Below are 23200 nucleotides of genomic sequence, written 5' to 3'. Positions count from 1 at the left end.
ATTGGCAAGTTTCTGCTGACTTCAAGTGGCACTGGAATCTTCTTATATCAAGGCACTTTGTTTAATTCATCCTATAAAAAGTGTGCTGTAATTGATTATGTTCTGCACTGAAACTAAAGTCTGATTCTAACGCTACGGCCAAGCATTTATAGCTTATCCCTTTGTCTTAAATATAAAATCACAAACAGCGCTAACAAGCTTTTCTTGATAAGCTGAACAAAAATATCTGTTATAATCAGTCTAACACCAATATGAGGCATTTCCAATCAGACAAGAACAAAATCTAAGATGACAATGACACATCTCCCTCTAGCATTTTGCCTTGAAGCCTTTTGAGCACTGTTTCATTTTTACATTCACACTTTTTTGCTTGAAAAATTGGTGCAGGTAAACCCCCAGCCGTTACGCTTGACTGACATTTTCCTTCCTTCGGTTCATTATTCTTGTTAGTATGCGAAGTTTGGTGACTGCACATAAAGTAATTACGGGCCTGAGCGCAAAACACCTGCACGCATGTGCAGGGCTTTCAAGGGAGGGTCCCGTCCAATGGCATAGTATCGCTCTCGACAGCTAAGAGCGAGACCATCTCACCCTTGAATAACCCCGTCGGGGATTTTGTCAGCTCCCTCATCTTACTCGTGCCGTACAGAAATGAGTGCGCCCAGTGCAAACCGCTTCCGGTGAAATTTCACTGGCTAATACTTTATAGATTATAAATCAGAGGATGTGGTGTGTTGCACCTGTGCTTAATGCTCGGTCCCGGTGACATCCTCAGCGACGTCGTGACATAGCTAGACGATCATCTTAAAATCTGCAATATAGCGAAGTGAGAAAACATTTTTCAACTGCCTCGACCTGCTGCCTTCTTGGTATAATGCATGACATCTCACAAGCCAGCGCCCGACAGACAACAGGTGTCTACCACAGACATCAACCTTGGCTGGTGCACACGTCTAAACTGCATTTGCATATTTACCCAGCGGCACATTCATTTTCCTCACGTCTATATCGTCTGTGGCGGGGCTAAAGCTACCATTGAGGACGTGCCCTCAGGGCTGTATTTGTGCGGGGAATTTAAGGGGTTATTTCAACCTGCAGGGAGTCTGTGTGTTGTGTAATATAGCTCTCTACACTACTACATGCTGTGTACACGAAAGTACATTTGTGTAGTGTATGTTGTCCCAGACGTTTAAGAAACTCCTCCTTGAGTATGTGTATGGGATTTTTGCGATGCATTAAAAAGGTGAAATGTATTCTTTATGCAGAACTGTTTTTTTCCAATAAAAAAAGACATTTTTCTGCCACAGGAGAAAATAAAATAAACCCTAAAGTTGAGGAGCAGCATTCAAGGTCATCAAAAGCGCCGAACCCCGCGATGGGGATGTTACGATGGCAGAAAGCGAGAGAAGGATATATTGACAGAAAAAAAAAACAAACAAACAAACAATCAAAGAGTAAGGAGGAACCAAAGGGGAAGGAGGTGAGAAGAGGGCATGGAAGAGGAAGAAATGGATGCTCTAGAGATGAAAGAAGATAACAGAAGTCAAGAAGAATTTGCTCTGATGAAAAACACACAACATAAGTGGTGTTGAATCTCTCCCTTGCTCTCTCTCTCTCTGTCTCAACCACACGCACGCACATAGGAGCCTACTGGACACAGAACAATGGCGCTTTGTGCTACTCCCATAAAATCTGCATCAAAAACACAAACAAAAGACTCAAATCTTTTCATGTGACTAAGACCACGGGCATGTGGGCACTTTATCTGCCAGTGACGCTGTCCAGCACCATATTTTCCTCCCTCTTTACGGAGATTTGCGGGAATATCACAATGGACTATGACCAAGGAACAAAACTTAACAAAAATGTGGCTTATTATTGGGTGTTGTCGTCCTGGAACTGTAAACCAGGCTTCAGCTAAATCTGATCACATTCTTGGAGCAGATTACAGACTGAAATCCCTCATTCGGTGACGTCGTGTTCAGTTCTACCCGTTTTAAAGTGTCGTTTTTATGAGTGAATGAAGCCCGACACTGATTTCGATTCAGCCGAAGTGTGTGTAAAGTGACCTTCAAATGTTGCAAACGGAATTTATATACCTTGTTAGGGAAACTGGATGAAAGTTAGCTGGACTTTAGGTGCAAAGTTAAGGGAGAATGAGAAGGAAAAAAAAAGAAAAATTGAAAATCCGGAAGTGAAAAGCAAGGATTTGTGTGAGAATACTGAGAATCCTTTCGAGAGAAATCAAATAGTTGACTGAACGAGCCAACAACGTAACCAAGAATTTCTGAGGCACCCCCCTCTCCCTTTATTTCTCACCTGAGAGAACAACGTCGTAAAGGCTCACACACATAAGAAGAGAGCGTTCGGACAAGCGGGCGCATATTTTAAAGACCACACTTTTTGCAGGCGGACTTGAATTCCTATGAACTGTCCTTCCTAGTGCCAGGGTCTTGTGCCAGATACACAAGCTGCTCATTCAACTGTGCTGACACACATACACACACACACACACACACACACACACAGTCCTGGGACTTTGCCCGGTTGCTAACAGCGACTATTACCACACCTCTTGAGATATGTGAATGGACATTCACGTGTTGCAGCCCCTCCCCCTTCTCCTTCTGCCTCCTTCTTCCCATGTCCCCTCTCCCCTCTCCCACTGCTCCCCCTCCTCCATTTTTCTTTCATTTCCTCCAACTATCCCTTTTTCTGTTCAAACAGTGAAAAGAAAGTGTGTTAATTTACACGGGGTCGTGCTTAACACTCCCTTCACGTCCAGCGAAACTTTCAGCTTTCTCCAAGCAGAACAAAAGTGAATGAGTGAATCAATGCCTTTCCTTGTTGGAAACTTTGCGGGCACTCGTCTACTGCCAGGGTGACGCACCACACCACTGAAATGAAGAAGTTCACAAACTGCCACCATCCGACTGCTGCTGAAACGAATGCGTTAGAGGGAACAGTTAAGACTGCATTTAAAATTACCCCTCCATCCCATCTCTTTCCTCAATTTTATGAAGGTCAGCTTCACCAAAAGGCTCTGGACATCGTTGGGGATGAGCCTCACCCAACCCCCCCACCCCCCTTTTGAGGAGGTATATACAACTCTGTTTTAAATGGGTGGGCAGTTCAAAAGAAAATACATTCCCTGAGGCTATTTGGCTCTTGAATGGCAAATCTTGGGCACTTTAAGGTACATTTTCTTTTTAGCTAATGGCTTTCTTGGTAACTAATTGTAATATTTTGCATATTCTTATATGTTTAGGTTATTCGGCTGCTGTGAACTTTTAGGATATATTAAGCTTTTAGCTTAGCTTTTGTTTTTCTGGTATTCTCCTTGCGGCTCATCCATTTGGAAATATCCGATTAGCAAGTCTTTGCTAATCCCTTATTTGTCGAGGTGATAAATTAAGGCGTAAGCAAACATCTTACGTCATCTCACGAGACAAAGGATCTTATTTCACTGTGAATGAGGACCCCTTCGTGATAAACTGTTCTCTATGTGGGAAAAAACCAGTCCCTGAAGAGCTGAACGGGCAACCTGGAGCTGCTCTGGACTAGAATGAATGAACCAGTAAATCAATGCGCCCCTGCGCCCCCCCCCACTTTCAGACATTAGCCACACCTTCATGATATTAACCAGCCAAGACACCATAGCTACAAGTTGCATCATTTCCTCGAGAGGGGGAAAAGCTGAGTGGGTCACACATATTTGCTTCAAATATTCAAACTTCCTGTCTTTTCGTGTTGTTATAATCATATGAACAAATTGGCCAACGAAGTACTGAAGACCTGGATTATGACATGCCTTGATTTTGGCATGGAACAAACATATTTCTTCATCTAGGAGATGCATGGACAGCGTGCTCTGGAGTTTGTTGTTTTTAATGCGAATGTTCCACTTTTGCTGAGCAACAGGCTTGCAGTGAAAGTTCAAAGAGCTGCCACAGAAAAAAACAAATCGCGCGGCTCAAGCTGCTTAGCCAAACAGAGGCAAAGACAGAGCGAGCTGGCATGTGAAAGAATCGGAGGAGGAGAGAGAGAAAGGGAGGGAGAGAGCAAGAAAGGAAAGCAACGAAGGAGAGAAAGGAGAAGAGAGCAGGCGACGGCAAAAAGATAGACGAAACACGGTACAACAACAATGAGGAAGAGGGAATTACAGACGGAAAAAGAGGGAGTCTGAGATGCAGTGAGTGTGTGAAAAAGAGAGAAAGGAGGAGAGAGGGAGTACGCAGTGTTCTGTCACAGACAAGGGGTGGCGTGTGACAAAAGCCTCGGTTAATACACAATGACTGCCAAGCGGAAAGAATGTTAAATCCTCAGAGAAAGAGAGAGTGAGAGCGACAGAGAGAAGGAAAACAGGTACAAACAGAGAGAACAAGAGGGAAACAGACTGTAAAGAATGGATGTGAAGGTGAAGTCAGGGTGCCCCTTTGGCTGAGATTAATAAGTGGCCGAGGGCTGACACGCTGCTTCAGTTTACAGTGGGAAGAACAAGTGTGAAAAATAACCGACAGGGTTCTTCACTCTGAAACTTGTTTCTGATCGAGTGTTGCCATCTCCGTCCCGCTGAAGAGACGGCTCGTCGTCTGGGGAATATTATTATTTCTCCACCTTAACCCTGAGTCAGACAAACTTTAGACTGGCCTAGTTTAAAATTCGATTCAGTTCTATAAAATGAAAAGAAATGACGCCCTCAAACCGCCCCAGAAACAGGTCGCTACGCGGTCTAAATGAAGTACACTCACATAACTCACATATTTTCCAGATATTTAATAAAAAGCAAACACTGGGCTAATGAGCATCAGGAAACCTGTCATCTTACGACAAGTAGTATTTTCACCTAGCGTGCTTCAAAAGGGCCTAATCTGACTGTTGAACATTTCATATACATTTAAACTGTGCAAGGAGAGAAACGGATCAATCACTTTAACTTAAAATCAATTTCACTTAAAAAATATGCACTGGCTTTCGTGCTTCCAGTCGACTCGGTAACGTCTAAAAGACAACCGAATGAACTCCACCTTGAAATGGTACAATAAACCAACCCTGTCACAATGTTTATTTAAATGTTCTGCAGTTGAGAGGCCCTAAATTTGAACATTTTTAAATCATGTATATTATTATGTCGCTTGTATGATCGTATTTATCTTTGCCTCGTGCAATTGTGAATTGCGTTAAGTGCAGATATATTAAATAAAACCATTCACTCAGCGGGGAAATCAGTTGTAATGACGGCAAAGCGTTCCCTGTTTTTATCTGCAGAGCTGAAACCGTAATAAGAGAGAAAATTTTGGGATGGAGGATTTTTTTTTTGGGAAAAAATTGCTGCCAACTTCATCTTTCACGCAGTTGAGGAGAAAAGATAGTCAGGTAAGATTATGACATATTTTGTTGGGACCCCCTCCCCCCCAATCCTTCTCCTACGAGTTTGACAGCTGTCTCTCCCAGCTCCTGCTCTGTATCGCTGCCCAGTTAACCAGTCAGTGGAGAGGCTGCCCTTAGGACAAGAGATGCATCACCGTGCTCACCTTGCTCATCCGTTTCGTGATACATAATTGATGAGTTTTATGCATAAACGCCATTTTAAAATTTAGAAAAAAGATAAAATTATACTCTCAAATAAAGTCGCAGCTTGAGTTACCAAAGGAACATTAACAGCTTTGCAGTGGATCGTTCCTTAGAGTAAATGATTGGAATTAAACTTTAGAAATGTTGCTGTTTTCAGCCCCACCCCAGCCTCTTTTCTCCCTCCCCTGTATCCTCTCTGGGAGCCAAGTTGCTCAACGGTGGCAATGCGGCAACTGGTGCCTCTTGGCTCCCCTTAATATAACCCCCCCCCCCAACCTCCCTTCAATCCCTCCCCCTTGCTCCTCTCAGTTCAGTTGCTGTTTGTCTATTTACTGCAATGTACTCCGTATGTGATGAGAAAACACTGAAAGGCATTAAAAAGGGCAGCAAAAGGGTAATCTCATATTAGAAATGAATGGGAGGTGCATGTCCAAAACACTGGGGGAAACTGGGGGGGGTGGGGGTCTTCACTGCCAGGCTCTTCTCGTACCTGTGCTCCCTCTCACTGCCCTGATTCTTCTCCATTACAACAAAACAACTTCTCATCCTTCCCCCTCCTCCCCCCCTCCATCGCTCTGCCCTCGCACCAGGAAGGCTCGGGCGATTATCTCTCCCAAGTCTAGCTATTCGCCTGTGCCAGCACTGAATGCATTGGAGGAGAGGAGAGGAGAGGAGAGGAGAGGAGGACTGGAAGGGGCAGAAAAGGAGGGGAGAAGCAGTGGGGAGGTGGAGGGAGGCTGGATGGGGGCAGGGCATGGCTTTCAATCACATATGGGAGGAAAAAAAAAAAAAAAAAAAACAGCAGCAGTCAAGAAAACCAAGAAAGAGCGAGTGAAGATTTTCAGAATCGTAAATGAGCACCATGGAGAAAAGGAGGAAGGAAGCGAGACTGAATGAGCCATTCTGCTTCACATCTCCCGCCAGATCTCCTGGTCCATATTTATCTCTCCCCCTTCAGCTCCCTCCATCTACCTCTCCATCCCTCGCAGTCTGAATCTATAATGAGTGTTTCTACTGCGCAGCATGGCAGGGTGTGGCGACTACTGATATTTCATTCGACAGGGTTCAATTTCATGCCTTTTAAACCCGGGTCTGTGGAGAATAACAGCTGTGCTGTGCCTGAAAATAACACTAAGAAGCAGAACAATAGCTGCTGCTTTTAAATCCACTAGGCTTGTCTGAACCATTCCTCTTTTGACATGACCACCTTTAAAAGGATGAGTCTGGTCAAAATCTTCTACTCTCAGCGGAGAGAATACAAAATGACTGTTTTAGGAAGACCACTGCAGACAGAAAGACAAGAGACCTTACTCCTAAGCTCGAAACGCAGGGTTTAAGACCATGTTTCAGACTATTGATTGTGTAATATGGACGCCTCTCAACGCAAAAAAATCAATAATTTGTCAGGGATGGATTATTGCTCGTCGCTGCAAATGTTATATTTTTTATGATATCAAAAATCAAAATCAAAAAAATGACCCTTTTTGCTAAGCCTTCTGACAATTTACTCCTGCAACTGGCAACACCATTCATGCCATTTGCTGCAATACACAGTCACGAATTTTTGCCTCACACAAAAGTGTGTCGGCCCAAAAACGCAGCCACACTCCCCTAAAGAGGTGTGTAGATGGGACTTCAGATAAGTTGGAAGATAACTGGTGGCAGAGCTCTGAATCTCCCAGCAGAGGAGGAAAAGAAAAGACGAAGAAAAAAAAAAAGAAAAAAAAAAGAAAGGGTTGGACTTTCAACATATCCTTCCCACTGCCGAGCAATTCTACCCAGAATACACAGCTGTTCTGAAAAAAGGGGGCTGCAGCAAAACAGCAAAAAAGTCACAAACTAGCGAACGTTTCTGCCCGGAAAGATAAAAGAGCAGCGGTGACAGGAAACCCACTACGTGTATCTGTCAGTGTTTCGGAAAATTCACGCGTACAGCGTAAAACTTGGCACTTTTAACGCTACTTTTCGACTTAAATTAAACTTAAAAAAAAAACTGCCTCCCGGGCCGTGAAAATAACCCCCCGCGGCCGTTCACACGCGTTATTTTCTCAATTCAACCCGTGCTCACTTCCACGGCCGCGATGTCGCCGCCGACGCTGTTACACGGGTAAAAAAAAAAAAAAAAAAAAAAACTTTGACAGTCCGGGCGCCCGAGAGACATCCCGTTATGTAACCGGACAGCGAGCCCGTCTGAAGGCGCCGAGGAGCATCTCCGTGAGCCCCGTGGAAACTTATTTTCTGAGGGGTTATTTTAAAAAAAATCAAATCAAATAAATAAATAAAACACGAAAATGGGGGTGCCTGAGCTCCGGGGGCGAAAAAGACGGAAGTCATCAGAGTACTCTGGAGTCGCAGGCATTTTGAGAGAAAAGGGAAGCTTATTTAAACACATGTGATACTCCACCTACCCCACCCCCGTGACAACAACATCGAGTTACTAAACCACTTGTTTGAATGGTGAAGTTTTAAATCCGTTCCCCCTCCACACACACACACACACACACACACACACACACCACACGAGCAGTAATAACAGCATCTCTGAAGTTAAAGAGAAGATTTATACTCACTCCTCTTCCCATGGTTGCTAAGATGTGGACTTAATTCTTCCCAGTTCAAGTAAAAACAATTGAGAAACAAAAATCCACCTTAAAAATTATATACAGTAAAAAAAAAAAAAAAATTATTAAAATAAAATTAACTCCTGGATGTGCCCGTTATTATTTTTTTTTGTTTTTTAATTTTTTTTTTTTTTTTCTTCAGCACGTGTCACTCCTCCTGTACGCACATCCGAGCTCGCGAGCCGCCGCGGCAGACCCTCCAATACTTATAGCCGGCGTTCCTTCCATTGTGACGTCGACGCCGTTTGCCATGGTAACCCCACGGATAGAGGCGGGGCGTCCTCCATTACTGGGCGTTTTTCTTTCTTTCCTTTTTTTTTTTTTTTTTTTTTTTCAGCACGCCATGCAAAACGCACACACACACAGACACACACACACACACACTTCACCGGGGGAGGGCAATAAGATTACACTGATATGGACTCAGATACAAATATCAAAGCTAATTTATCAATAACTATTAAAATGTTACAGGGGAATACAACGGTAATGTCGGGAAAACAAAACAAAACAGAATGAGGCAGCAGTTTGAGGGGAAAAAAATGATAATAACAATAATCATAATAATAAAAACAATATTTCTTCCCCATCCACACAACATCACACACACACACACACACCTTTTTAATGTGGCGTCTTTCTATATCCCTTAGAGGAATAACATGACATTTTGGGAAAGCCTGTCAGCTCAGCTTCACCCACAGACTGGAAACTCAAGGCAAAGCTAGCCAGGCTCTGTCCGAAGGTAACAAAATCCGCCTACCATCACCCCTGAAGTTCACTAATTGTGTAGGCTCTCTTAGTTATATCTCATTTGTTTAATCCATACCAAAACCAAGTCATATAAACAACAAAGGTTTTATGAGGGGCTATGTCCCGTGACGAGCCCGGTAGTCCCTGCGCCTCTGTATGTAAGTTTTGGTTTTTTACATATTGAACAAATAATATTTCCTATTATCATATTTAATCCCCCCCCTAAAAAAAGCAAATGGTCATTTTTAACATTTCAAACTAAATCCAACATGTTTAATAGTGAGCTTTAGATGTGCTGGTCGATGGCTTCTGTTAGCTTTTAACTCCAGCCTTCGTGCTAAGCTACGCTAGCCGGCCGTTGACTGCGTTCGAGAGTGATGCCGATCTTCTCATGAAACGCGTCGAGAAAGCAAAGTGGCGACTTCCCAGCGCGTGAGAGTATTCCTTTAAACTTCAGCCTAACTGCTCTTCTGTGAAAAGAGGCCAACCCCCACCCTACCCTGCCACACACTCACACACACACACACACACACACACACACTCCTGATTCATCTACAGCTCACCCGCCTTAACAGCTGGGCTCGCAGACACCTTCTTTCCCCTGCTGCTTTGACAAGGTTGTTGCGTGCAGATAGTGGACGGCCAACTTCGGAGCCATCTGCTTCTAAATCCAGGGCTGCGAAAGCAGATTTTTCGTGTGACACGGCCATCGACGTTCTATAGATACCCTGCCCGCACTATATACATGCTCAGCAGCAGTGCAACACCACGTCAGCCGTGTGTTCTGGCACGATCGGCAAACAAAGTTAAAGAATCTGTTTAGGTGTTTCGAGATACCAAAATGTCAGTAGTGCTGCCTTAGATTCCACAGCGTGCATGGGTCCCCTTTAGCTCCTGGACCCCCTTTAAGTATTCCCCCTCTCCCCCCTGGCTGGCGGAGCCCCTGCTTATTGTTTCCCCAAAACATATTTCTCCGTCTCCACTGTGCAGCTCTGAATCCCTGCTGGCCCCGGGGCGATGGCTGACCCCCTGAGCCTGAAATCAGAAACATCCAGCCACTTCTTGTTTTATGTACGGACAGAGGAGGATGAGTTTCAGCCTTTGATGCGTGATGCAAACCCAACCAGAGCTTCCTACTTCGTATGTTTCTAAGGCAAAACCGGAAATAAGAAAAGTCAAGTTCCTAATCCCGGTATTTGCCATAGGCAACGAATTTTTCCAAACATTGCACTCCTGTCTGCAGCTTTATCCAGCTCTATCGGCAGCCAGCGATAGATTACGCTTTGAAAGCAACCTCTTCAACCATGGAGTAGACCCGGGCAGGCAGCATGAGCCCGCCATTTCAGCGCTATTGTATCCTGATAGGCAGACTGTGTCACTCACTGTCTGGGTCCCTGTGTATTCTAATAGACCTTATCAGGGGGCCCGGAGAGCACTCTGCACCAGCTGACAAGATAAACCTGAGATAGATCAAACAGCGACGGGACGATCTCACAGCGAGGCTCCAGCGAGGAGAGCCTCTTCCGCTTTTTCACAAACCGCACACACACACACACACACACACACAGAAATGCTCCTCGCTTGATTACCCAGCCTTCCCGTCTCGTATCCATTTGGGCTTATTCAACGTATTTTCTTAAATATGATGCAAAACACATAGTATAAACAGAATCGGGAGTAAACAAACAGAACCGCAGGTGGATTGAATTCACAGATGGACACACAGCAGCAAGCCCTGGAATTGTGGAGGAGTGCAGGTGCATATGCGCATACGTGTGCACGCGTGGGCGCATACACACACATGTACAGTCAATATACTGTATTTTGGTTTTGGTGTGTGCGTTCACATCCGTGTTACGTGCGTTCAGTGTAGCTCGCGTGTTGCAAGTGTTGCTCTATAAATAGCCCAGATTTTATTTAGATGTTGGTGAGAGAGCGAGAGAGGAAAGAAAGAGAGAGAGGGGGCTCGCAAATGGGTTGCCATAGCAACAGGCACGTTCAGGGGCCTGTGTTGTGAACGGAGGATGAAGGCATGATAATGTCAGTCTCTATCTGCTGCCTCTCTCTCCTCTTGATTCGTCTCATCTGAATTGCTTTATCTCCACGACAATTCATCAGAAAGATATTACAGAAGCAGCAAAGCAACAACGGTTTATGCATCCAATCCATAATAAGATGATTAATTATGTCTCCAAAACGCCAAATAATTGTTGTTCTCTTGCGCCGACTCTTATCCTTCTTCACCACCACTGACTTTTCTCACCCGCCATCAACCCCATTCTCTTCCTCCCTCTTCCTTCCCTTTTTCTTCCCATTTTCTCACACATCCCTCCATCCTTCTGTTTGCAGACTCTTGCCATCTGTCTCACAGCAGCCCCCTCTGCTGCAAGAGAAATCACCTGCGAAGCTGGAAGGAGAAAAAGCCCTGATTGGTTGGCCGAAACATTCATTCATTCATTCAGCCGGACTCGGGCAGCCATCACAGGTTGAAAATCCACACATCCTGGTGATATTCTGCTACACTAGTGTTTCCCAAGTGTGTGTGAAGCAGGCCATCTGTGACCAGGTTTGGTATGATGATGGGATACCGTGTACGCACACACACACATAAGAGGGGTTGAGGGAGAAGGGGGCATTCATAATGATCAGGGTAAACACCAAGCAGATAGCACTAGAGTGGTCTCAGTTAATTTTCACTGAGGGCCTCTTTGCATTAGCGGTCAACAGAGCAATCCATCGCAAACACCACTGTGGCAGACTGGCTCTTGAGATAATGGACGCGCACACACACGCGCACACACACACACACACACACACACACACAAACATTGATCTGACATGCTTGTCCTTAATATCTGGTGGGTAAAGATAAAATCCCAGGAAAATAAGGTTAAAAAAGTTCAAATCCAATGTAGTACTGACATGATTAGCGTATTAATTGATTAATCAATCAACAGAAAATTCACTGATTTTGATTCTGATCATCAGTTATTTACTTTAATCACAAGTACACACAGCAAATCTAACACTTAAATTTGATTTAATTTTCTGTGTCTGACACACTGGCAGTGCACAGTTTTTTGGTGGATATTGCGACGGAGCTGCTGGTTTTGTACGCGATGGTTTTAAATGCTGCAGTTCGGTCGCTGCTGCTCACTACTTTTTATAAAAAATGTCCGAACATCCACTTTCCTTCTTCATCATTAACTGTTTTATTTTAAACTCCTGCCCCCCCCCCAGAGTCGAAGTTTAGGAACCGTTGAGGTGGATAATCCCACTGCATGGGTCACCGGACATGACTCACTGGTACATACCTACTGAACCTTGAAACAACATCATGCATCAAGTCCCATGAAATACTGTTTTCCCCACCCATGTATCAGAGAATTCAACAAGAAAAGTGTGTGCAAGGAAAACAAAAGTCCAAGCAGCCTCTGTGTACAATGGTGCGGAAATGTTTTATTGTGAATGACAGCAAAATATTTCTTAATTTATCCATGTGTTGTGTCTTTGGGGTCTGTCTATCTCAGACAGATATGTAACACAGTAGTATATAACGATGAAACACTGACTCTTCCTTCTGTGAATGTGTCATGTTGACTCAGTAGTACGTCTCCTGTTCTACCCAACCTAGAAAAACAAAGGAGAAGGAATTAGGGGAAGAGTTTTTGGGATGTTTCGTCTCACAGTTTGGGTCTAAATTAAAAAAAAAAAAAATCAAAAGAAAGCATATAACAAGTGGATCTAAAAAGGCTGAGGCCTTTAACTTTGCACTCAGGCTGCAGGCTGGTGTCATCCCTCGCGTCGCCTAAAGAAATTAGACTGGATTGGAGAGCATGAGCAAGACACTTCCTAAATTTAGAGCAAATGCCGCCATGACTTTCTCGATGACGCCATAAGAGATTTTTTTCCTGCTGGGACAAGAAGGTTGCTCACGAGACGATGGCATCGTCCTTGAGACCTTTATAATATATAATTGGGTCCCGTATCATTAGATGTACACACAAGTCAGTGTGGTTCCAATGTGTGGATGCTTGAATCATGGGATTTAGCATCTTTGGTCGGGCCCCACTGCGCCCAAAGCTACATTTTATTTTTAGGCCTTGAACACTGCGGATATTTGTGTTTGACAGAAATTTTAAAAAAATCACTGGGCTGGAATCCTGGTTTCCACTTTTGAGTGAAAGTGTGAAACCTCAATGACCCAAGGGTTAAAATAATCTGGAGGACAGTTAGCTTTGGGCCATGCACACATATCGCTCTCTCAGATTTTGTTTGAACTAAAAAAAAAACAAAACCAAAAAAAAAAAACAGTCTAAACCTTTAAACTTGTATTTTTTATTCATCTGCTGTTCTGTTTATTTAACAAAATACAGAGGTTGTTTGAAATTGTGTCAGTTTAACTTGTTTTTTGTGTCTGATTGTAACACATTATTCACCATGGATGAGCAATGAAGATGTTCACTGATCTGTGCTGTGGGGCTCAGATGTAGCAGAAACACACTTTCTCACACCAAGCACATACACAGACACAGCTGTATCAGAGCCAGGCCTGCATGCAGGTTCTCAGCTCCGTGGGCGGAATGTGGCATTAACAATGGCAAGGTTGAGGGTTCAAATCCCACTGGGCCCAGCCCTCTGCCGTAGTTCACTGGTGTGTGTGGAGATGCAGTTGTGGCAGTGGCAGACACACAGAAATAGACGCAGAGGTACGTACAGAAGAGACGTTTATAGCAAAAAGAAGAGTCAGTAAAGGTCTTACCGCCTGGGTTGCGTCTGAGGATATATCTTCTGGCTTCATCATACAGGAAGATGAGGAGGGAGTAGGGGAAGCCACAGAACCACCAACATGGCCTAAGGTATGGGACAGGTGAGGGACAGACAGACAAGGAGAGACTGGGTTACAACTGGAACGTGACAGCAGATATCAGAGCACTCTTCCAGGCCTGTCTGAGAGGCTGAGTCAGTGAGTAACAACATTACAGAGATTTTTATGCCATTATGGTTGGTTGAAGTTTCACTAAGAGCACACAAAAAGCATTGGGGGAGAACATTAGGCTTCTGAGTCCCCAACTATTATAATTAATTCAGAAGCTTGAACTCAGCATGGTGATGCTGAAGAGGATTCTGGGCTGAGGATGTAGTCTGTCAGTGGGTTCATCTCGTAGAGTGTCCTCTCTGCCACCAGCAATGAAACTGTTCCGTAACCAGATAATGCATTGCTCCATATGCATTTGTATGTTTTCTAATTGATGCTTATACTTTCTTATGCTTGTGTGCTGCTTTCCAGCATGTTGTTTTGCTGACTTGTGTGTTAGAACTGGTGAAGTAGGCTAGGTTTCATCTTTACAGGGAACAACAGTACCAAAATCAAATAACCTAAAAGGTCAATCAGGGAAGAGCACTCAAAATACAGACAGCCATTTAGGAAATTTTACCCAAAGGAAAGCCTTCAACATGCTACAGTAGGTTTAAAGAGTACTGTGAAGTGAGTCAGTCACATTTTGTGTTTAACTAATTAAATATTTGCTGTAAATGCAGTCATATTCTGGGAAAGAGAGAGAGCCCCTGAGGTAAAGAAAGAAATAAAAAAGAAAGAACAACACAAACACAGAAAGCAGACGAGGCAGAAATAGACACAGGAAGACAGAGTCTGGGAGGAGACAGACACTCAGACACAGAGAGAGAGAGAGAGAAGCCTAGGTTAGTTAAACATCAGCAGTGGGTGGGGAACAGGAGGAAGAAGAGATGAAAAAATTGTGAGGAAGAACGGAGAATCAGGAGAACAAAACAATAACGAAGAGAAGAGGACGAGGAGATGTCAGCTGTGTGTGAAACTCCTGAGCTAATGAGCTTAACATGCCTTTACTGCTTTCTCCGTTTCTCTGTTGGGCAAAGAGTCTCATTAGTTCTGTAACTCTGGTGCTTCATTATGCCTCTGAAGTGGAAAATACCAGTGACACTTGATATCATCCACCTTTTTTGTTAAAATAATAAAACAATAAAGCTGAAACTCACTTGAGGGGGTACATTCTTAGGGCAACGTCCATGCCCGGGCAGTATGACAGGAAAGCAGCCAGAGCTGTTTCTTCAAACAGACCAAAGATGAGGATGCGGTTCCTGTGAAAGCAAAGAGCAATTTAATTAATCTGTTACGTTTATTAACGTGAGCGCATTCTTCACTGTGATTGATGCAGTAATGACAACTCTTGAACCAGCAAATATTCCCCTAAGAAATATCTGAATCCAAAAAATAATCAGAATTATGCTAAAAATGGGATTGCTACTAGTTGGCAAGCAATGCAGTTTTTTCTTTTTCTTTTTTTTTGATATATAATTTCTGGCAGTTTATTTTACTATCAGTTGTGATTTTAAACGATTAAACCTGTCTGAAGCCAGAAACTACCAGCGCTGATGCCTACCCACTCTACAGACTGCAATGTGAAATATGTACTCAAGACTACAAAACAACCTCGCTTGAATCTGTTGTGTGAGAAGTCACTGTCTGCACTCAAAAAGGTCTCATATGTTGCCATGTGTACATACTTCATTCCTTGCTGAATGATGGAGTTCCTCCTGGTCTTACAGATGATCAGATCGGCCCACTGGACGATCACAATGCTGGCGAAGAAGGCTGTGTGGCAGGTGAACTCTACGATCTTTCTGCGCTCGTATGTCTGGGACATAGAAAATGAAAACAGATTAGCACTTCTTCTCTTCCCTGGAAATTTGTGCGAAATGTTCATTTTTGCTCAAGTGTTACTGCTGATGACCACGGCATTATTAGAGACATTGGTATTACTGACCCACTGCTGCCCGTAGCTGTCTTCCAGGTCATTTACGTATTTGTTATCCCAGAGCACTCTGATCCCCAGCAGGTCCATGGGGAGGAAACCGTTTTCAGCCAGGATCACAAAGTATGTGAAGAACCCAGCTGTGGCCTGCATCATACCTAAGAAAGGAAGAAAGAAAGAAAAAAAAAAAAAACAGTTGAAATTTAGAGCGTTTTTATAAGACAAAGATTTGTGTTTCCAAAAGATATGAACGTGTTCAAAATTTCATTAAATAAGCGCCACATAATGACAATCACCTCTGCCTCTACAAATCAGTCACATTGCAGGAGACGTTATTTTTTGTTTCCCACAACAATCATCACTGACAGGTTCAGTTGAGAACTTACATTATTGTAATAGAATATATTTGAAACTATAATACACAGCCTCCCGCACTTTGTCGCCCTCTGCAGAGACAGGACGTGTGCAGCAAAGGGAGTGGATGGTTGAATTACTGATTTACTACCTGAATATCTCTTAAGTATCATTAGTTATACGCACCGATCTGTCCGTAGGCTATGCTGATGAGCCTCTCATTCACCAGTTTGTCTGTTCTGGGGTTTCTGGGCTGCCTCTTCATGATGTCGCTCTCAGCTGCTTCATAAGCCAGGGAGATGGCAGGGACCTTGGAGACAACAAGAAAAAAGAAAGTGAGAAAAGAGAGTAAATTCAGTAATTATACACCCAAATTCACATAATTTATCTTTCTTTCATTAGTCTGTAGGACAGATAATGATTTTTTTTTTTCACGGTGAAATCTTTCATGTTGTCAAGTAACAACATAATCTGTTATTCCTTCGGTCGAAGAGCTCACCATGTCAGTTCCCAGGTCGATACAGAGGATGGTGACGGTTCCCAGGGGCAGAGGGATGTTGGCGATGATGAAGAGGAGGAAGGGTGAGATCTCAGGGATGTTACTGGTCAGAGTGTAGGCGATGGACTTCTTCAAGTTGTCAAAGATCAGACGACCTGACCAAGTAATTTAGAAAGTGTGAGGAAATTGAAGAAATCGAGTAGCAACAAGGAGGCTTGTAAGAGTTTGCATTTCCGCATTACTGCAGGTGTGAGTCCTGCTATAGATCTTACCTTCTTCCACGCCGGTAACGATGGAGGCAAAGTTGTCGTCCAGCAGGATCATGTCAGCGGCCTGCTTGGAGACGTCAGATCCAGCGATACCCATGGCAACACCGATGTCAGCCTTCTTCAGGGCAGGAGAGTCGTTCACACCATCACCTGTCACAGCCACGATGGCACCCTGCAGAGAAAAGAAACAAAATGTCAAATGTCAAATGTCAACTTGCTGCAAGATTAAGTTTAATTTTTTATAAATCAAAAATGTAGGACAACAGGCATTTCTGGAAGCTTTTAGTGCCACTTTGTTTCTTAAGTACCTGTCTCTGGCAACCCTCCACAATAATCAGTTTCTGCTGAGGGGACGTTCTGGCGAAGACGATTTCAGTGTGGTGTTGCAGCACATCGTCGAGGAGCTCTGCGGTCATGTCTTTCAGCTCACCACCGTGGACAACACAGGCCTTGGCATCCCTGGAGAGGAAATCACAGCAGCTTTAGGACAACAGTTGTAATCCGACATCCTCTTTCTGGGAGGAAAACTGAGGATGTGGTATAAACAGGGCAATAAAATAAAAACAGAAAATCATGGGGAATGGGTAAACTGGGAAAACAGGAAATTCCAGACAGCATCGGCCCTGACAACCCTTAAAGAAAAATTAACGCATCGTCAGCAAAAAGCTACATTAAGAATAAAGTGTTTTACTTCTTTTAGGACCTGATGAAAGATTAGACCTTCACTGCAAACAATGAATCTTACATTTTTAATATTTTATCAGTGCCACGGTACAGGATAGTGTAATCATTTGTCCAGACAGGTGACATTTCTCCTCAGTTACAAACAGGAAGGAATCTGCCCAGGATGATGGCAAATGTAATGTACAGTACATGCTTTGGGAAAGTGTTTTTATGGTTTGACTGTGATCTGAACACACAGACTAAACTTGCTGATGAAGGAATGACAAAGTCACCGGCTCAGAGCCACATCTAGATGTATTTGTCTGCAGTGAATTAATGCTAAAAGCCTTTTTGGCTATATTGAAAGCACTCGTGAGCCAACTCTGATTTCATTTTGCACTTATTAGCATTGGCATTAGGCACAAATTGACAGCTGTGCCACCGAAAAGCCACATTTAGAAGATAGATTTTATACAACTTCTACTTGGACTTGAAAAAGATGCTCAAAACTAGTTGAATAACCCTCGCTATGTGTACTAACCTGGGGTTGACTTCTGAAATTGGAACATTCAGGCGGGCAGCAATGTCTTCTACAGTCTCGTTTCCTTCAGAGATGATACCCACACCCTTAGCAATAGCCTTGGCTGTGATTGGATGGTCACCTGTGACCATGATAACCTGAGGCGGAGGAGGTAAGACAAAACACGTAAGCTATAGATCTTTGCGTTGAGTTTTACAAATCATTGTCTTGCGGAAACTTGCAAATTACAAACATCTTTTTGGTCATGACATGTAGTTGCAAACTTCTCTTGGATTTACTGGACACCTGAAGAGACTAGAGTTTGATACCTTGATTCCGGCGCTCCTGCATTTGCCGACAGCATCGGGCACAGCAGCACGGGGGGGGTCAATCATGGACATGAGGCCAATGAAGCACAGTTTCTCAGTGGGGAAGTTCACTTCCTCAGTGTCAAAAGCAAAGCCCTCTGGGAACTGGTCATCGGGCAGGTTGAAATGGCAGAAACCTAAATGAGACAAGAAGAAAATGCTTGTCAGGAGTTCACAGATTCCCTTTTCTTCTCCAAATAATTAAAGATACAAGAATATAGCTTCAGAATGGAGCTATGTTGTACCCAGTACTCTCTCTCCAAGTCCTCCCAGCTCAACATAGGCGTTCTGGAAAGCGTCTTTCATCTCCTCATCCAGAGGCTGCTCTTTGCCCTGGATCATGATGGTGGAGCAGCGGTCCAAAATCCTTTCTGGGGCTCCTTTCATCACCAGCAGGTGTTTGGTCTCTCCGGGGGTTGAGTTCTTGTGGATGGAAAGCTGTGGGACAAGAGGAAGGTTGGATTTGAATGCTAATTTTATCACTACGGTCAGTAACTTATGTAAAGCAAAGCTCCATTTGAATCAAAACTGTTCTGAAATTGTCTTTTAATCATTAGTCAAAAACAGGTTCATGATGACATGAATGAGCCCAACCACTAGAGGGAGTAAGTCTACATTTCCTTCTACAAATATCGTTTTGCAGTGTCAGGCTTGCTTGTTTTAACTGTTACCTGGTATTTGTTGGTGGAGTTGAAGGGGATCTCAGCAACCTTGAAGTATTTGTCTCTCATGCCACCAACGGATCCGCAGCACAGCTCAATACACTTCAGCAAGGCAGCTTCTGAGGCGTCACCAGCTACATCTCTCTGTGGGTTTAGAGCAAAGAGCTACATAAGTGGATTTGACCTAAATCACGGATCACATTATAGTTCTTATTTTATTTTATTTTATTTTTTTACAATATATTGTACATGACAACCAATGTAACAAAGACATGGAAATATTTTGTACACTTGGAACCATGGTGAACGACTGACCCTTGTAAAACACTGACAATAATAGTTGTGCCTGTAATAGACAACACTAACTACAGGAGATTACTGTTGATCTATTCAGGACTTTTGCAATTATAGCCTCTGAGGATTTATAAAAATGACTCTCTATGAAGACGAAGAAAAGAGCAGATAGATGATGTAGATGAATTTGGATCAGCTTAAATTTCATTGATCCACTCCACAAGAAGATATCACCATTTGACCAACAATAGATACGTCATCCAATGAAATTTCAAATGGAACTTCTTATATAAATACTTGGTAAGCTATTTCGCAATAAAAGCCTACCCTGCCTCATTTATTTCTTCCCCCACTGAGCAGTTTGAGAAAGAAATATACTTGCCAGTACTCATTAAGAAGTAAATCAGTGGGTCATGTCTGGCCACCTGCTGCTATAGCACCAGCTATATATTTCTGAAAAAGCCTTTAATCACATTGAGTGCTTTTTATAAAGATTTGTAGTGCAGTTTGGCTGCATTTGTAGTTTGTTGGATCCAAAAAGTTCCTTACCAAGTCATAATTCCAAGACACCTCCAGCACAGCCAATGCATTTCATGTTTCATCTGGTTACAATATTGAGTTTAACATAATGTTTTAAGGAAGAAATATATTCCATAAGGAAATGAGGGTAACTTCAGTTATGTACTCATCTACAATCAAGAGATTGTGTTATACAAACAGCAAGTGTTACTGATATCATCATCCATTGGCAAATTATTTAGATTTCTTTGTGTCAATCAGAAGGGGTGAACGACAGCAAAACATTCAGTGTTTGGTAACCACAAAAGTGTAGAGGAAGATACTGCATGCAATAAACTTTTCACCTTCAGGATAGGAATGTTGCTCTGCTCGGCCAGGAACACGGCGCGGTTGCAAAGTCCGGCGATTCTGGCCAGGGCTGCCCAAGTGGCCGAGCTCCTGTCGAAGGAGGCACCGCTCTGGTTCTCGGTGGTGTCGGCCTCGTGGATCTGGTTGTCAAACCACATGTGGGCCACAGTCATCCTGTTCTGGGTCAGGGTGCCGGTTTTGTCGGAGCAGATGGTGGACGTGGAGCCCAGGGTCTCGACAGCTTCCAGGTTCTTCACCAGGCAGTTCTTCTTGGCCATGCGCTTAGCAGTCAGAGTCAGACACACCTAGAGACGGGGTTGCTTGGGTTACTTAGGAGCTGAGTCATCTGTTGGATCCATGATTGGAAATTTAATACAAGAGAAACACCAGGACTCACAGTGACAGTAGCCAGGAGACCTTCTGGCACGTTGGCGACAATGATACCGATAAGGAAGATGACGGCCTCCAGCCACCCGTACCCAAGGATGAGTGAGAGGATGAAGAAGGAAACACCCAGGAAGACAGCTACGCCAGTAATGATGTGGATGAAGTGCTCGATCTCGATGGCGATGGGAGTTTTGCCGCCCTCCAAACTGGAAGCCAGGGTGGCAATACGACCCATGACGGTATGGTCTCCAGTGTTGATGACGACTCCTCTGGCAGTACCTGAAGAGAGTAACAGATTTTTTAACTTAAATGTGGAAATAAAAAATCTTCAGATTAGTTGACCTATTATATGATATTTAGAGCGTATTTTTTGGGTAAAATTTCTCTACCATCAACCTACATTGTCTCCATAAAGTTTATGGAAGTAGTTTATGGAATCTCTCTAAGCTTAATTTCCCTATGGTTTTGGAAACATTTCATCTTATTAAAACTTAACAAAAATGAATTTCAACCCTGTGATTTCCGCGTCAACCACTAGCTGTTTACCTTCAACACAGTTAGTTGAGAAAAAAGCAATGTTCCTGGTTTCAAGTGGGTTGTCGTTAGAGAAGTCAGGTGTACGAGTCTGAGGCTCTGATTCACCAGTCAGAGAGGAGTTGTCCACCTGAAAAAAAAAAAAAAAAAGGAAATATGGCAGGAATGAAACACCAAAGACATTCTGCAAAGAGAAAATGACATGATGTCTTGAGGACAATGTAAAAAACTATGACTGGCATTGTTGCTCTTGGACAAAAGCGGGAAGGAAGAAAATGACACATTTTCAAGTGTGTCAAAAAAAACTAGTCAGATTAAGAGGAAGTAAATTAATGTACACCACATCTGTTGAAATACTGTAATTTCCCATCAGATGTTAAGCAACTTTAACCATGATTTACAGGCTGTGGTTTGAGTAAATCATGATTTCTTTTGTCTTAGTATCCACTTGACCAGTGTTAATATTCAAGAACTATAATACATAAACTACTATAAACATTATCACAAGTTAGCTTGATACTACGCTAAGCATCAGTCTTGTACAATTTATAAAGTCCAGTCTAACCGCTGCTCCATAAGAATGACTGTTAGGTGAGATTGAAACAAGTCTTTGAGGCACCCACCTTGCAGCCGTGAGCAGAGATGACTCGCAGATCAGCGGGGATCCTGTCTCCACCTTTCACCTCCACCAAATCTCCAACCACCACCTCCTCGGCGTTGATGCTCTTCTTCTCACCGTCACGGACGACAAGGGCTTGCTACGAGACCAAAGATCAAGATCAAAATGTGTTTTTAGGGCGATTTCTCATCATAAGGCATTACACTTTCCATATACATCTTGCTTTTATTCCCAGCAGAGAAACCCTACTTGTGATAAATTGAAAAATGAGTCATCAGTGAAATAATACTGCTCCTTAGCATTGTGCAAATTTGGATATTTGTCTTAAATTTGACAAGAGCAACATTTTTGAGCCACTGAGGATAATAAAATAAGAAATTTGGTAAATAATTGCAACAAAATTAGCTTTTCAATGAAAAGCTCACCTGTGGGACCAGGTTCTTGAATGAGTCCATGATCTTGGAGCTCTTGGCCTCTTGGTAGTAGGAGAAGCAACCAGTGATGATGACAACAGCAGAAAGCACAACACCCAGGTACAACTACAGGAAGGATTGTTTGTTAGTTCATCTGTGGAGGTATTACCTCTTTATCAGTAGATAAAATGTACATATCATACACTAACAAAGACCTCCTTACATTATCGTTGGCAGGTTCGTCTTCATAGGCAGCCTGGATACCGTAAGCGAGGAAGCAGAGGATGGCACCGATCCACAGCAGCATTGAGAAACCGCCAAACAGCTGCGAACGAGATAAAGTACCTTTCAAGTTTCAACACTTTGCTGGTTTGACTGGCTTCAACGAATCGGAGTGAATTTGCATTCCCAAAAAATTTAAGTATTCAAAATAAGTGTGTGTTTTGCATGGATAATATTGCACTCCCAACCGTGAATTTCAGACCAGGAGTGACTTTTACCTGTTTGCAGAACTTGACCCATTCAGGTGTCGTGGGAGGAGGCGTGAGGGCGTTCGGGCCATCTCGGGCCAGGATCTCTTTTGCTCTGGAGGAGGAAAGACCCTAAAAAGAGACACAAAGAAAAACCGTGTATGTTGGCTGAAAATGCATGCTTCCCCCTGGTAGATGGACAGAAGAAGAGAGATAAAAGAGGAGACCTGAGTAACTGTCTCGCCTGACGACGATGTGGGTTATGTCTGTGTAAACTAAGGAAAACTATTATAGAAAAACCACTGGGTCCGGTTCTTAGCCTTTCTTCCCTAAATCTGTCCTTGTCCTTGTTTACTGGAGGAAAACATGATAAAGGAACATGTTTCCTGCTGAACTGTTTTATTTGGTGAACAGGTACAACGCTGTTTCCTCAGGAGGTAGTGGGTTAAAGTTTGATTGAAAGAAAAAAAACAAAAGAAACCACATCCACAGGAAGAAAGATATCAGTAATCTTACAATTACAGACTACTCTTTTCACA

At 43.2% G+C, this 23200-nt stretch overlaps 2 protein-coding genes across 2 annotated transcripts in view; both read right to left on the bottom strand.

Annotated features, from left to right (window-relative positions):
- The window catches only part of LOC120798093 (sodium/potassium-transporting ATPase subunit alpha-1), a 29889-nt gene extending 21529 nt beyond the window's left edge, over positions 1 to 8360 (bottom strand). Inside the window, exon 1 of the mRNA XM_040142115.1 lies at positions 8145 to 8360. Coding sequence (XP_039998049.1) covers positions 8145 to 8156 — 12 coding nt within the window. The 5' untranslated portion in view covers positions 8157 to 8360. The remainder of the gene's footprint in view (positions 1 to 8144) is intronic.
- A 4027-nt stretch (positions 8361 to 12387) lies between these two features.
- The window catches only part of LOC120798101 (sodium/potassium-transporting ATPase subunit alpha-1), a 17232-nt gene continuing 6419 nt past the window's right edge, over positions 12388 to 23200 (bottom strand). Inside the window, exons 4-23 of the mRNA XM_040142133.1 lie at positions 22692 to 22793; positions 22415 to 22516; positions 22204 to 22317; positions 21783 to 21917; positions 21172 to 21289; positions 20636 to 20904; positions 20235 to 20543; positions 19087 to 19221; positions 18661 to 18853; positions 18377 to 18552; positions 18069 to 18205; positions 17173 to 17323; positions 16868 to 17036; positions 16596 to 16750; positions 16283 to 16406; positions 15755 to 15900; positions 15495 to 15625; positions 14967 to 15068; positions 13711 to 13802; positions 12388 to 12578 (exon numbers count right to left, since the gene is read on the bottom strand). Of these exons, the coding sequence (XP_039998067.1) occupies positions 12550 to 12578; positions 13711 to 13802; positions 14967 to 15068; positions 15495 to 15625; positions 15755 to 15900; positions 16283 to 16406; positions 16596 to 16750; positions 16868 to 17036; positions 17173 to 17323; positions 18069 to 18205; positions 18377 to 18552; positions 18661 to 18853; positions 19087 to 19221; positions 20235 to 20543; positions 20636 to 20904; positions 21172 to 21289; positions 21783 to 21917; positions 22204 to 22317; positions 22415 to 22516; positions 22692 to 22793 (2889 nt within the window). The 3' untranslated portion in view covers positions 12388 to 12549. The remainder of the gene's footprint in view (positions 12579 to 13710; positions 13803 to 14966; positions 15069 to 15494; positions 15626 to 15754; positions 15901 to 16282; positions 16407 to 16595; positions 16751 to 16867; positions 17037 to 17172; positions 17324 to 18068; positions 18206 to 18376; positions 18553 to 18660; positions 18854 to 19086; positions 19222 to 20234; positions 20544 to 20635; positions 20905 to 21171; positions 21290 to 21782; positions 21918 to 22203; positions 22318 to 22414; positions 22517 to 22691; positions 22794 to 23200) is intronic.

This window comes from Xiphias gladius, chromosome 13, assembly GCF_016859285.1.
Source record: "Xiphias gladius isolate SHS-SW01 ecotype Sanya breed wild chromosome 13, ASM1685928v1, whole genome shotgun sequence".
Classification (NCBI taxonomy): Eukaryota; Metazoa; Chordata; class Actinopteri; order Istiophoriformes; family Xiphiidae; genus Xiphias; species Xiphias gladius.
Note: the sequence above shows the minus strand (reverse complement) of the source record. Positions and strands in the feature narration are given on the sequence as shown.